The 16424-nt window shown below is 38.5% G+C and overlaps 1 protein-coding gene across 1 annotated transcript in view; it reads right to left on the bottom strand.

Moving 5' to 3' along the window:
* CPLX1 (complexin 1) overlaps positions 1-16424 on the bottom strand; it is a 173749-nt gene that overhangs the window by 59458 nt on the left and 97867 nt on the right. The window contains exon 3 of the mRNA XM_087926385.1: positions 6537-6712. Within this exon, the coding sequence (XP_087782511.1) occupies positions 6537-6712 (176 nt within the window). The remainder of the gene's footprint in view (positions 1-6536; positions 6713-16424) is intronic.

The raw sequence follows: 16424 nt of genomic DNA, 5'->3' as shown, positions 1-16424 counted from the left end.
AAATAATTTGCTCTGTGACTTTCATTAGCATAGCTTGTATTTCCTACGTGATGCTGGGATCCTGTCAGGTTTAAGTCATATTCTTTCTTATTTTGCTCCTAATACCATATTAAGCATTTCTGGAATTTCTTCTCAGTAATATTGAACTAAAATAACATTTATGCCACAGTTGTCTTTCTATTATTTATATTATTTTCTGATTCTCAATTCAGGCTAATTTAGCTTTTGGGATTTTATATAGATTATTTATTAGCTGACAGGACCCAAATAATCAATTATTTATTGCAATATTTTACCTTTTGCAATTACCACCTGATGTTCTGTTATATTCTCCATTGCAGTGGACTGGCAATTATATCTACTAGAATATAGGAGTTGACATTCACTAATTTTATTATGTTATTATACTTTTCCCATATGTAACATTTTTGTTCTGCTCTAAGATAATAATGAAGATATATTGTATATATACATATGAAGTAAACATAGAAAAGCTACATTAATCACCCAAAATTAAACCTGATGCTAGATCATGTACCTCAGGTCACAAATTTATTGCAAAATTATATCTTAAAATTATAGAAAACAATAATATCAGTCAACAAGATTTCTCAGCAATACTTGATGAAAGTAAAGAATAGGTTAGAGTTGATAAATCTAGTGCCTGAAAAACTCTGGACTGAAATTTATGCCATCATAACACAAATAGAGAATTCTATAATACAAAAAACAAAAATGAGCAATATGATTATCTGTTGGTATGTTGAAAATAGACGAATAAAGGTGAAAAGCAAAAGGCAAGAGACAGAGGAAAAATTGCCAAATTAAAATAGAATTCCAGAGAAAATCAAAACGATGCAAGTAGTTATATCTAAATAATTACTGCAGAGAAACTGTGGAAAGAAGTATGCAGAAGCTGAGATCTTGCACCATATTTTTAAAAATTATTCATATTTTAAGAAAAAGCCCTCTAAGATTATGTTGATATTAAGGCTCAAAAATTCACAAGGATGCAAAAATGGCCATGAAACATATGCTTCATTGGAGAAAAAACGATGATATATCTAGGCAAAATATTAATGTGCAAAGACATCACACACTGACAACAAAGGGGCATATTGTCTGGTTTCCCCAGTTGTCAAATATTGCTATAAAAGCTGAGTGAGGAAAAGTTGAATGATGCCTTTGACTGATAGTGCTGAGAATTATTTTGAGAATACCATGGACTGTAAAAATAACAGATTATTCAGATTCAAAGATAACAGATTAAGAAGCACTAATTGAGAAGCTAAAACACTCATACAGGCTTGATGGCATAGATCAGTGTTTGTATAGAATTTCCACTTATGGGTATTTCCACTAATTTCCACTTATAGCACCCAGTATAAAGGGAGGGAAGAAAAGAGAAAGGAAAAGTCAGATTTAAACTGCATCACGCAGACACTTGTGGCATGACTGTCAGCGGCCATCTTATGCTTCCTGTGCTTCAGTGTTATATGGTGCCAGACTGCCATGAACTGTGGGAGACAGAATGAGGAGGGCGATGTTTGGGAAATCAAAAGTAGAAGACTGTACCCCCTTGAGACGTAGCCTCAAGGTCATCCAGCTGGAAGAAGGAGGGAATTGCATATCAAGCTACACTTGGGCTGATTGCTATGAAAACATCTTGCATGCCCTTGATTGGTTTCAATGGGATGGAGAGTGGGGAATAGTTGGGGTGGAGGAATAGAACTTAGGGGTTTTAGCATGCAATTTCTCAGTTCTGGCTATTCAATGCTGCAATACACTTGATCTCTAATAAAACTACACCTTTCAGAACAAATGGAGCCAAGTATTTTTCTATTTAGACGTTTAAATTGTGACCAGTCTAACAGTTAGCCAGAATTCCATTTTTTTACATTTAACATATTTTTTGCACTATACGACTCCAGACCATAAGACTCACCTAGCTTTTGGGGAGGAAAACAAGAAAAAAAAAATCTGCTTGTGCCTCCCAGCAGTCTGCCTCTTGCAGCAAACAGCAAACATCCTGATCAGCTTCAGCACTGCCTGATTTAGCACGAGCAGCTGATTGGTGGTTGGATCAGCCTCCTGAAATACCACCGATCAGTTGTTCCAGTGTGTGGGGATTGCCACCTATTGCTACCTCCACGCACCCCATTTTGGCCTCCGCGCATCCCATTTTTGGCCTCTGCGCATCCCATTTTTGGCCCATTCCAGGCAGTGGAAATCACTGCTGCTGCCTATTGCTGCCAATCTCCACCACCACCGCTGTTTGGTGATGACATGCAGCGGTTGCGGCAATCCCCACTGCCTGGAATGGGCCAAAGATGTAACACGTGAAGTCCAAAAATGAGATGTGCGGAAGCCGAAAATGGGGCATGCATAGGCACACGACTTTTCAAGAAAGGACCAGGATCAGAGGTGGTATAGAGCAGGTTCTGACCAGTTCTGGAGAACCGGTAGTGGAAATTTTGAGTAGTTCAGAGAACTGGTAAATACTACCTCTGACTGGAGATTTTACAGTATCTTCCCCCTGCCATGCCCACCAAGCCCATGCCCAATCCCACCACTGACCAGGATATGTCTATGTCCAACAGGGGTGGAACCAATGAATAAGTTTTGTTAAGGCCCTATGGTGGTCTACAAAAGCCAGATGCTGGATCATTGGCTTTTAGCATTTACTTAATTTGTAGCTTCCTGCAATGAATGTCCCCAAACCTATGTGTTTCTCATTTTGTTAGGTTGCAGCCTTTATGAGCTATTGTACTCTCTGCAAGTAGCAATCTAAATACTAAATACCTCCAAATATGACCTACTATCTCCTGTTCAGTAAGCACATTGAACTGGTTTCTTACTACCACAAAGAAACATTCCAGTTTTAGCATCTCCTCTGAGCAAGCCATCTAGGTCAAGCAGACCCTAGCTCTTACCTTACTTTGAGAAATTTAGAGAAGTGCTCTGCAAAACATTCCACAGATCTGAGATATCAGAAAGAAGTATTGGGAAGGAAAGCAATGATCCTGGAGAGTACAGGAAGTAGGGCTTGGTCCCATTCTTCCAATTTCATTACCTGAGGCATGGGATTCATTTCATGAATTGATCGAATCTGCTAGCCATCCTTTTTCAGATCATTTCCACTTTTGCAAAGAGACCTATATGTGGGTGCCAGTTTGTGTGCTGCTTAAACATTAATATCCTGCTACGGCTATGGTATCTTCTCTATCAGAACCCTCCAGTGTGGCTCCTAGTGGCACATATACCAAGCTACAGTAGAATTAAAGGATGTGGCACCCTGTGAACCCCTCTTTCCTTTCCCTAGAAATAGGGCATAGTATTTAAACTTGTATTTGATAGGACATTGTAGAAAAAGATATATTAAGCCTCTGATTATTGCTTTGCTTGAGAAATATGATATGTCCCCAATTATACTGTGTTGTTTTGAATGAATTTATAGTAACTATATTGAAAATGGATGCAATACCCAATATTGTAAATAAAAATGTTTCTTAAAGATTACAGTTCTTTATTTCTACATCTCCATATACGGATAAAAATGCCAAAACCCAATCTAACATCTGGCTGACTGTGTGAAGAAACCACAATAAAAATTTAACAAAATTTCCATTTGTCAAACGCAAAAGGCCACACTGCTTGGATTTGCACACATATACATGATTGACATCTTAGGTTTTGGGGAAGAACTTAAGGACATACGTGCTAAAGAGCTGGCAGGTATGACTTCAAAGTGTTGTGAATAATAATAATAATTTATTAAATATACATGCCATTCAACTACTCTGGAATACAAATATTTGGGAAACTTTATTGCTACTTATAAAGCTCCTAATCTTTTTCCTCACTGAAAATGGTTTGCTGGTGGCAAAACTTGAGGGTCCTTATTTATGCCAGCCCTTAGCAATGAACCGTGCTGAAAAGCATCTCATTGGCAACATATTAATAATTAAAAGGAAATTCTGCTAGGGAGTTCAGCGCAGTCACTTGGGATGCAAACAAAATTTTTGACAGTATTGTAGACTAACATAGTTAAAGAGAGGCAAACTTTCCTCTTGTTGGGAGCTTTTGGCCTTCAGATATGACCAGAATAAAATTTTGCCTACAGGCAGCTGCAGGAATACTCTCAGGAGCAGGAGGGAAAAAAACAGAATTTTCAGACAATATTTTTTATGAATTGGCTTTCTTGGGGATCTCTAGAAAACCCACCCTCCCTCCTTTCCTTCTTTCCTTTTCTGCCTACCACTACTCTCTCTCAGGTACACACATTTCCTTGTAAAACACGATTCCTTTCTTTAGGATCAGTGCTCCATCAGAGATTGCATTGGCAACACCCTTGCTGTAATTTAGGAAAGTCCCAAAGAGTTGGCTATTTCAGAACAGTTCAGGGATATTTATTTTACTTTAAATTTACATTTTTGGGACTGACCACATACCAATCACTCTGGGCAGCTTAGTAAGATTAAAAACTGCCATGATACCTTCCCAGCCAACAATGTCTTCTATCAAAACCTAAGAAATGTGCCTCTTTGGTCACTCTGTCTGGATGGCTCCCACCCTGTTGGCATTTTGAAGGGCCACAAATATCTGCTATTCTTCCAGGCTTTAGGCTACAGTTGTTAGTGATCCCATTGCTGGATTTTAGATGTTGTTGGGATGGTTTGGGGTTTGCTGGGTTCATCAGCTTCCTTCCTTCCTTCCTTCCTTCCTTCCTTCCTTCCTTCCTTCCTTCCTTCCTTCCTTCCTTCCTTGTCTCATAATACACAAAAGAATATAATAAGAAAAAAAAACAAGCAAACGAAACAGGAAAGAAGGTTTAAACCCACAAATGAAGTCATATAAAGGACTGATAACATGGTGGGCTCATCACCCTTAAAATATACACACTTTATTATAGGAAGTGAGATTCCTTGATATGATGGAGGTAAGAATTATTATGTTTTTGTACTATGATAGCACGTATCATGTTTTAATTTTATTTCATGTTTTTATTGCACTGGAGTATGTATGTGTTGTTTACAGCTTTCTGCAATTGAAGCAGATTAGAAGCCAAAATAAATAAATAGCATCTATAATTTTATTCAATCTTTGGAATGATTTTATACCTCAAGTCACAACTTGATTGTTTCCAATTCACTATTGTTTATTTAACCTCTTTCCAACTTATTACTCTCTAGTTTTCTTGGACCAAAAGTCCCATCACTCCAGCCTTTTATAACTTAACCTCTCTTTTACGGTGTTTATTTTTCAGACCAAAATTAAGAAAAGCCCCTCTCTCAATAGATAGATAGACAGATAGATGATAGATAGATAGATAGATAGATAGATAGATAGATAGATAGATAGATAGATAATAGACAGATAAATATAGTCTCTCTCTTTCTATCATCTCTCTCTCTCTCTCTCTCTCTCTCTCTCTCTCCATCTACCTACCTACCTATCTTCAAGTACAAACGTCAATTTAATTTGTCTCAATTTAATTAATACTAATGAGATTCAGAGGGAGTTAGAGGTTCAGAGCCAAGAAGTTGATTAGGGAATTCTGGAACTCCCAGGAAAATATTTTTATTGAAATTGTACACAATGGAGAGTCTAAAACAATTTCACATCATGACAAGTGCACCTCACAAAATTGGCATGACCCTGAAAAGAAGTCAACTCAGAAGCCAGACACCTATAAATAAATAATCCATCTATCAAACATTTCTAAGCATAGGGCTTTGAATCCAGAAGGATAGAAAGTATTCAGATAACATTTGGGGCATTCTTATGTAAGTCTCAAACACTCTTTTCTTCCCAGATAGTTCTTACTGAGAATGCAAAACCCAGATTGGTGAGAATTTTATGTAGGTTGAAATACTTTCCCTTTTTCCTGTCTAATGCTTCAAAATATATAGTAATTTGTGAAACTCAACATTGCCAGGGCTGAGAGAAAGACTTGTTTCATGCCTTAAGCAGGACTAGAATTCATGACCTCTGATTATTATCAATTGTTACAATCCCCAAGGAGTTCTAAGTAAAGCTTTTCTGCAAAAGTTTATCTGGTGCAAAATGTGCTGTGAAGTTATTTTATACCAAGGGGTGATGACATTGCTTTGGCTACATGTTCCTGAGAATGTTTCCAAGATTTTTCTTTTTGTCTTCCCCTAAAGCAGTGGTCTCCAACTTTAAGATGGCCTTGCAGACTTCAACTCCCAGAATTCTGCAGCCAATATGGCTCACTGAGTAGTTCTGGGGTTGAAATACACAAGTCTTAAAGGTTGGAGACCCCTGTCCTAGAATAAGACTGCACTTTTTTTTTTCTGGACACCTTTCTGGATCAAGATCAGGTCATGATATCTCTAAATAGGCGAGAACTTTGAGAGGCCATCTGCACATGCTTTGTGTACCTTCATCTCTGCTCCCCTAGGTTCAAGTGCACTCTCCAACATTTGGGGGGAAATGCAGGACTCTGATAGAGCTTTTTCTAATGAATGCATTTTATTAGCAAGTTTTTAATGACTTGGAGAAGTGACTCTTACCTTGTCCCGAATCCCTTGCCTCACAACCTCCCGTTCAGCTTCCATCTTGGCATATTTCGCTTTCCTTTCTTCTTCCTGCTGTCGGAGCGCTTCTTGTCGTTCTTCTTCTTTCTTGGCAGCATCAGGATCCTTCTCCTCCTCTCCTCCCAACATCTTCCCCATGTCTTTGGTAGCCCCTAGTAAAAAAGCAGAAGGCCAAACTTGTTGGTTTGTTATATTGTTCTTGGATTCTTTCATGGAAAAAAGGTAAACTATTGGTTTGGAGTAGCATATAAGCTCCAAGAACCTACATAATAGGTTGTGCAACAATTTGTGCAGACCTTGGTGTGTACATGTATCAGTCTCCTGCGGGAGCTGCATTGGTTGCTGATTTGCTTCCAGGTGCAATTCAAGGTGCTGGTTGTCACCTTTAAAGCACTTCATGGCTTGGGACCAAGTTACCTGACGGACTGTCTCTTGCTGGTCACATCGACCCAACTTACCAGAGTGGGGAGGCAAGGAATGTTGCAGGGCCCATTCCCTAGGGAGATACACCTGGTGGGACTCAAAAGAAGGGCCTTTTCTGTGGTGGCTCCCTCTCTCTGGAACATTATTCCCCCAGAGATTAGATTGTCCCCCACTCTTCTGGAAGACTCTGAAGACCTGGTTCTGCCAGCAGGCCTGGGAAACCCAGAGTGAGATGGAGCCCATTAAATGGCTCATGTGATGTGTTGTTGCTGGGTTGGGGGATGGGCGTTATTTTAGTTTATTATTTTATTATATATGATTCTCTCTTTTATTAGTTTTGTTGTTTTTATATGATTTTTTTTATTCTTGTAAGCCGCCTTGAGTCACCATATGCGAATAGGCGGCAATATAATTATCACAAAACAAACAAATAAATAAACAGATAGATAGATAGATAGATAGATAGATAGATAGATAGATAGATAGATAGATAGACAAACCTGCCTCCTATTGTCAGTACCAAAAAAAAAAAAAAAACCCACCTTGGGAACTGAGCAGGGATGAGAGAGAGGAACTGGCCCAAAGTCACCCAGTTGGCTTCCATGCTAAAAGGAAGTGCTAGAACTCACTCAATCTCCTGGTTTCTAGGCCAGCCACGGAACAACTACTTATTAACAAGTCTTTTTTGGCTTGCTGAGAGATGCAGCATCACCGTAATCCAGAGAAATGTTCCCAAATAAAAATCACAACTACTGGAGACTGTGCATTGCATTTGCTGGTTTTGTTTTCACAATTTTGGCAACTACCCTAATCATTTGAGCCTGGTGGTGTACAAATATTACTAAACACAGGACACTATTCCAAAGGCCTGGGATGCTACCAAGAATAAGCACTTCTGAGGCCCTGTTAAATGACACCATAAAGGACAAAAGCAGGCCCACCTTATCTGAACTAGTGTAACTCAGGTGAACGGTGAAGCATTCAGAACTGCTACTTTCTGGACCAGCTTCAGCTTCCAGGTAGTCTTTAAGGACCACCATATAGAGTACATTACAATGCAATTTGCTGGTAGTATGGAAAGACATCTTAAATCAAACATTTTGATTTCCCCTGGATGTCTTTGTTAGATAAATGAAGCCACAAGCATCTTGAATTCTGGTTAGTTTATCCATAGTTAGAGCTCCCCTGGTTGTAATAAGGAACTTGGGGGAACTGAATTCAGGCATACAGTATCAGAAGGAAATATACCATTCTTGCTTCTTAAAGCTGATTTATAGGCTATTATTAGGACCCAACATAAGCTTAGTTGGAATGCATATGAAGGTTTAGGCAAGGCTGAAATTTCGTTTCATTTTTAAAATTGAAGATGTCATCCAGTGCAATTAAAAGAAGTGGGATTGTTTGAGTCAGTTGAAGGATCCATGTAATCTAGCATCAGTTCCACTTGCCCTGTGGAACCACACAAACAGATATGATGGCAATTATCTTTCATTGTCTGTTTACAGCATCTAACATTTGTAATAAACTACAAACAAAGAGGCATGGTTATACATTGTTGACACACAATTCCTTTCCTTTCCTTTCCTTTCCTTTCCTTTCCTTTCCTTTCCTTTCCTTTCCTTTCCTTTCCTTTCCTTTCCTTTCCTTTCCTTCCCTTCCCTTCCCTTCCCTTCCCTTTCCTTTCCCTTCCCTTCCCTTCCTCCTTCTGTGTCCGTTTTTCTGTCCTTTTCTGTCTTTCTTATCTCTCTCTCTCTTTGTTTCCCTCTCTCACTCCTTAAGCTAATGTGCACCACTGTATCTTTTTTATAGATATCTAGAAGTTAATTATTTCTCTAAAGCAGACAGAATTATTTTTATTAAAGAAAATATCCTTGACATTTCAATAATCATTACATGACAGGTTTTGTTTTTTTTCTAAAAGGGAGATAATGATAGTTGAACAGCTTATTTTATCTGAACCTTAATTGAAGGTCAATAGGACTTATTAAAAGAGTGAGTCAATTCAGAATGGGATGGGGAAGTTTACTGCAGTGTGTTCAAGGATGAATAATTATTCCCTCCTTTAAAAATCAGATTTCTTCCCCACTCTCCTATTCAATTGTGTAGAAGGGTATCTGGACAGATAAGCATTAGAGAACGACTTGTTTACATTTATGACAAGACCAGTTCTTCCAAGGATCATGATAAATGGTGGAAGCATAGATAGAGAGAGGCGGTGAATCCTGTTTCCTGTTTCACTGCCTTTAGGGATGCCTTGCCCCCCACCCTCACTACTGTCACACATTCAGTATTCAGTTTAGCAATATTTGTGTCTGCTACCCAGCTTGCTATCTAACTGTGGAAAACTCTGGTGCTACTGAATGTTTTCTTCCAGCAGAAGTCCATTTCTCCCAAATGCAGTACTGAGGGAGAAACAGTGCTGGAAATGCTGGCAAACATGACCACTGAAAAAGTTTATTTTGGAGTCCAGGGTGTATTGTGTTGAGTAAATGCTGACAAATGGAGAAGAAGATAAAGACTTGAAACATATGCTTTAATGAACGGTGTCACCATCCTTTCCTTTTTTCTCCTCCAACGCAACAGTTCAGCCTTGTAGAACCCCAGGATAATGTTCAGATAACAAATTGCAAAAACCCAGAGTTATGTCTGTTCATTTGTGACCATATTTATTTCATTGGGGGTCAGGTGATTTTGCCATTCAACTCAAGCAATATAAATTGAGCAGAATCTTTTAAGAAAGCATCCATAGTTAGATATACAGTTTGCCTAGAAGATTGGGAGGCCATTTTGCTTTATGAAATGGAAGAATATTCCCACAATCATTTAATTACTTGAGAGCTATGGTATTCTGTTTAAGACCTCTGACAGCCAAGTATTATCAAGATATATGGGGATTGCTTACAGAATACACAGCCATCTTTAGCTGTGACATCTGGACATTACACATGTTAGTACATCAAAGATGCTAAGTTGGAAAAACCTTCCAAGTACATACATATTTTTTAAAATATATGTGTAATTTTTATTGAGAATTTTTCCATGGGTAAAAGACAAATCTAAAGAAAAAGGGGAGGGAAGGAGAAGGGAGAGAATACAAAATGAAAGTACAAAAAGTGAAGGAAGCTAAGAAAACTAAAGAAACAAAAATCAGAAATTGTGTTCCGGATATCTGGCTTTGAGTCCGTCTGTGAAACAAACATTTGTTCCTGACTCCCCATTCTTTCCCTTTATTCATGTTGGCATTATTTTTTTACTTGTTTTACCATAAATAAACAAGGAGTTTGCTATGATTTCACATTGATCAAAACATATCACAACAGGTGTGTGATTTAATTGATAGAAACAACTTTCACTGTAGAACATGCAATCTGTTTTTCAAATTGTTTTATTCTACTTTCAGAAATGCATTTTCTCTCTGATTTCAGATAATTCTTTTCCTCCATAATATGTTTCAGAGAGAGTTCTCACTTTCTTTAAAACATATTTTGTTTATTTTATTACAAATTTGAAAAAAATAAAATGCAAAAAATCCCCTAAAGACTCTATCTATCTATCTATCTATCTATCTATCTATCTATCTATCTATCTATCTATCTATCTATCTGCTATCAACAAACAAGCTATAAACAAAACATAGTTAATAACAAGCAAAATAGAAAAAAGGAAAATATAAACTATCTTAACAATTGCACCTGCAATATTACATCTTAAAGAATAAATTAACCTTTCAAATTTTAAAAAATATCCACTGTAAAGTATCATGAAATCTGTGCCAACCAGAAACCTATTGTGTCATTTTTTTAATTAGGAGAAAAAATATTCTTTTTGGAAAGTAGAATAAATGATCAGAAATCCCTCCTCCCCATAAACCCACACAAATTATTTATAGGTATCTTGGTCTGTTTTGGCAAAAATCTGTATTAATATTCTGTAAGAAAATTTAAACTATGGAATGCCAAATACTTATTCAAGTAATATAAAAATGCTTTCAAATGCCATTATGTGTTTGAACAACTAACATTATATTATCACGAGGCACCATGCAGACTGATTAAAATATTGGTCTGAGAACAGAATGGATTCAGGTCTAAAATCCCACTGTGGGGTTAGCTCTCCTTTAGCTCAGACTACCTTATATTAGGGAAGGGAAGGATGGAGAGATACTGACCCACACTACTGAGTTCTTGGTGGGAAATAAATATACATTTAGCAAACAAAAATGTTTGATGGATTGTGGGGTCTTTGGTGCTCTCTAAGTTGGTAATACAATTAATTACCAAACTAGGTAACATCATCAGTGCTAGAAGAGAATGGTACTTGCTCTTATTTTTATATACTAGTGGCTCACCCTGTCAGTGTTGGTGCTCATAGAGTATCAAGGACCCCACAGTTCAACCCTTGAGCTACAAATATTCTCTTCTATCAGTGTTTGATGAATGTTCAACAAATGTGTAAATTTGGCCCAATATTTCCTACTTTATTTTAGCCCCAATGGAATGAGCATGCAAGCTCATTATGAAGCTCACCATGGTTTTATGTGTCCTTCCTCTTTTAATTGCCCTCCCTTCCCTACATTCTCTTAGAAAGTTTTATAAACCCCCTCGATAAATTTCCTGATGTGCCAATCACAGGAGAGGCCTTTATTTTGATAAAAGTTTGAATGAAGCACCCCTTCAAAACTGATTCAAAACATAAGGTCCTCCTGTTTCCAAAATAATAATAATAATAATAATAATAATAATAATAATAATAATAATAATAATAATAATAATAATAATAATAAATAAGAAGAAGAAGAAGAAGAAGAAGAAGAAGAAGAAGAAGAAGAAGAAGAAGAAGAAGAAGAAGAAGAAGAAGAAGAAGAGACTCAATTGCTTGGCTTCACTCTTTTCTACAGACCTTCTACAATTTCTACTGACGCTTAAACCTATCCTGGAAGTGGTTTCTGTAGAATTCTATCCAAACCTCTATAAAAAATGAAAATTTAACTCTTCCACTCCCTATCCCTAAAGTGAAAAATATATATACAATATCAGACCAAGCCTTTCTGGTGATCTTTTTATTCCCCTTCTAATGACCTTTGAAAAATGTGGGGAAATGGGCTTTCTTTTTGGAGGAAACCTCTTCCTTTTTTGACTATATTAATGTTTGGAAATGAATGTGGTTTTCTTCCCACAGCCCTGTTGTTTCAATCCCCATCTTTAATTTTAAACACAGACACACCCACACACACACATGCACCAAGTTCACTGTCATCATGTGGTTATTTTGCCACTAAATTTTGGTGGTAAGTTCTTGAGATGATGTGTAGGTACAGGTGATCACAGGCTAGCCATCTCCTGCATGGAATATAATTGGCAGATCTCAGTGGCTGCGTTTGAACACCACTTTAAGCCAGAATGACAACAGAAAAAGCCATTTTGTGGCTTACAGCCAAGTATGAACCCAATCTCACTAGACATGTAGTCCTCAATGGAACTGTATCTACATGGAGGGAAGTATGCAGTGGAGTACCCCAGGGCTCTGTTTTAGGCCCAGTACTCTTCAACATATTCATCAATGATGAAAGGATAGATGGAGAACTCATCAAATTTGCAGATGGCACCAAGCTAGCAGGAACAGTCAACACTCCAGAAGATAGGTTTAAGATAGAGAAAGATCTTGACAGACTTGAACATTGGGCATTATCTAACAAAATGAAATTCAATGGTGAAAAAAGTAAGGTTCTACATTTAGGCAAGAAAAACAAAATGCACAGGTACAGTATATGTGGTACCTTGCTCAATAGTGGTGACTGTGAGAGGGATCTTGTAGACAATCACTTAAATATGAGCCAGTAGTGTGCAGCAGCTGCCAAAAAAGCCAACACAGTCATAGGCTCCATAAACAGAGGGATAGAATCAAGATCATGTGAAGTGCTAATATCACTTTATAATGCCTTGGTTAAGGCCACACTTGGAATACTGCATTCAATTTTGGTCGCCACGATGCAAAACAGATTTCGAGACTTTAGAAAGAATACGAGAAGAAAGATGATTAGGAAACTGGAGGCTAAAACATATAAAGAACGTTTGCTTGAACTGGATATGTCAAGTCTAATGAAGAGAAGGACTAGGGGAGACATGTTAGCAGTGTTCCGATATCTCCAAAGAAGAGGGAGACAAGCTATTCTCCAAAGCATCTGAGGGTAGAACAAGAAGCAATGGGTGGAAACTAATCAAGGAGAGAAGCAACTTAGAACTAAGCAGAAATTTCCTGATAGAACAATTCATCAATGGAACAACTTGCCTCCAGAAGTTGTAGATGCTCCAACACTGGAAGTTTTAAAGAAAAGATTGGACAATCATTTGTCTGAAGTGGTATAGGGTTTCCTGTCTAAGCAGAGGGTTGGACTAGAAGACCTCTGAGGTTCCTCTCAACTTTGTTATTCTATTCTATTACAGCAATCTCTGTTATCAACTCATACCCTGCAAAAGGCCTGGACCCACTGAAAGCATGAAGAATGGATTCTGAAATCATGAAATAGTTGTTGTATTGCAAAACAAGCATCCAGGATGCAGAAGATTGAAGATTCCTTCCCAGAGTGTCTTCCTTGGTTGACAAGTATAAGCCCACCACAACTCCTGGCAAAGAAAACCATAATAAGCACATAGGGAAGAGCAATTTTAATGATGCTCCCTCTGTGATTCTAATTTTCCTTCAGCTAAAGCAAGGGAGCATTCCAAAATAAAACCCCTTCTGCCTTCAAAACTCTGGCACCATTGTGCTGTTTGCATAGCCTGAGCTGGAATCACTCAACATGAAATGTTAACCTGTTGCTAATGAGACGTTAGTGCTTAATCTCAATGACAGCAAAACAGAGAGAGGAAGGGGAAAAAAAACAACAACCCCTGATTATTCTATTTGCCATAGAACCTAACTGGAGAATGAATAGGCTAACAGGGTTTAGTCATTCCAGGAGATCAAAGTAATTTTCCTCGGGTTTCTGGTGTTAACTACTATGAGTTTGACAAGGAACAGAGTGATGGGAATCATAGGCTTTTGACAGTTACTATTAGCACAATAGTTTTGGGAAGTGTATCTTCTCTTTCTGTACAATCACTGGATTTCTTATTTTGAGCAAAGTTCTACAAGCCTACTACATCATGAGGACAGAAGAAAAGTAAGAATACTTTAATGTATAAGTAAAGCAGCATGGCCTCTTCATTGTGTATTGCCTCTAAGTCTTCCAAACTGCTTTCAAAAAGAATAGTGCTCCACTCAAGCCAGGGTAAACAACTCTTTCTCCTGCCTTTCCCTCTTATAATCCTTTCATTTATAGTGATAGAAGCAAACTCAGGCTAGTTAATATTTAATAACTTGCAATGGAAGTTTTCAGCTGACTGAATCAAAACTCATCAAAGAGCAGTGCTTGTTCAGCGCTTCCCATCTGCCAGCGAAGATAGAGTCATTCCCCACCTCCAAATTTCAGGTGGGGAAGCAGGCAGTGTGAAAGGAAGAAAGCAAAGGGAGTCCGAAAGTATAAGCACCAAAGTTTGCACAAAGTCAGGAATCTCCAAAGGGATAGTTCAGTGAAGTGAAGATTCAATGGAATTACCCTGTTGTAGCCAAGAATTTTATCAGGTGGCTTCAAAGCAATTTGTAGACAAGCTGAAGAAACTGATTAAGGATATATTGCTTTGGAGGAAATCTACATGGTCGGTCACTAAGAGTTGGCACTGACCAGTGGTGGGATTCAATTTTTTTTACTACCGGTTCTGTGGCATGGTGTGGCTTGGTGGGCATGGCAGGGGAAGGATACTGCAAAATCCCCATTTCCTCACCACTCCTGGGGGAAAGTTACTGCCAAATCCCCACTCTCTCCCTACCCCCCTAACCTGCTTTCCATCTCTGTTCTCCTGTGCAGGGCAACAAAAGAAGACCCAGCCAATCAGCTGGGACTCGGGAGGCAGAGAATAGATGGGGGCAGGGCCAGTCAAAGGCGGTATTTGCTGGTTCTCCAGAAGTGCTCAGAACCTGCTGAATACCACGTCTGGTACTGACTTGATTGCACATAATCAATCAATCAATGCGCCGTTTGCAGTATTGACTTAGGTGACTTTTTTTGCTGCTTCTGTGGTTCTCACAGACAAACTACAAAGTTACAATCGCTTTTTCCGTTATGAGATATATGGCCTCTGGACATACTGTGAGAAATCAGTTTCACTGCCTCCACAAACTCTGTCTGCCCTTCAAAGCAATTTTGGGGTGCAGAACGAATATTGGTTTAGGATTCATTTACATTCTTAAGTCTCAATTTCTTTAATGTATCCAACATGCACTTAACATAAGGTGTCTCCTGGACAATTTGAGTGTCAAATTTCTGTCCTGATCTTGTTGTTCTGATTTGGAAGTTTATCCCAACTGCCAATACTCTGAAAAATCAGATGACTTTTATCTCACTTGTATTTATATATTATAGAATCAACTCAAGCTGGCCGGTATACCTAAAACTCCCCCCTCCTTTTTTGTCCATAACAAGAAACCTGTAGCGGGTGGGGGGGAGTGGGGGGAGAAATTGGACTGAAAGAGAGTGACTGGCTCAAAGTTAACTAGGCAGCTTCCGTATCAAAAGGGAAGACTAGAGCTCAGAATCTCCTACCTTCTAAGCCAACACTTTAACCACTACACCAAACTCGGTCTCTTATATGTTCCCCCATTGCACACACTTCATCTCCTTTACAGAATTGATTTATCCCACTGGTATGCAGCCTTTCAGCAGATTGCACATTTCTTTTTGAAAACAAAGTCCTAAGACTTTTATACAAAGTCTTAATGTAACCAACCACAAGGAATCTGGATACAGAAGGGATCCAGACCATACAAAGAAACTTTAGTGTAGAAGAATAAAAGGGAACATAATCAATGGTGGGATTCAAAAAATTTTTTTACTACCAGTTCTATGGGCATGGCTTGGTTGGCGTGCCGTGGCTAAGTGGGCATGGCAAGAGAAGGATACTGTAAAATCTCCATTCCCTCCCCATTCCTGGGGGAAGGATACTGCAAAATCCCTATTTTCTCCACACCCCAGTAACCTGCTTTCCAGTTCTGTTCTCCTGTGCAGGGCAACAAAAGAAGACCCAGCCAATCAGAGAATAGAGCGGGCAGGGCCAATCAGAGGTGTTATTTGCTGGTTCTCCAAACTACTCAAAATTTCCCCTACCGGTTCTCCAGAACTGGTCAGAACGTGCTGAATACCACCTCTGAACACAATAAACTTAGCTTGCCATATATATGATCAATTAAATCCACCCCTATTTCTTCACACATTTATTTCAGAACTGGTTTTTAATGGTACTTCTCAGGCAGCATAACTCTCCAGCATATCTCTGGGAAAGCAAGAACACTTCATAGCCACACACACACCCCATAACTCAGCTTGAGGGGTAGAACTGATTGAAT

Source organism: Pseudonaja textilis, chromosome 2, assembly GCF_049901715.1.
Source record: "Pseudonaja textilis isolate UNSWEBS1 chromosome 2, rPseTex1.2, whole genome shotgun sequence".
NCBI lineage: Eukaryota > Metazoa > Chordata > Lepidosauria > Squamata > Elapidae > Pseudonaja > Pseudonaja textilis.
The sequence above is the reverse complement of the archived record's forward strand: the minus strand, read 5'-3'. Positions and strand labels throughout refer to the sequence as shown.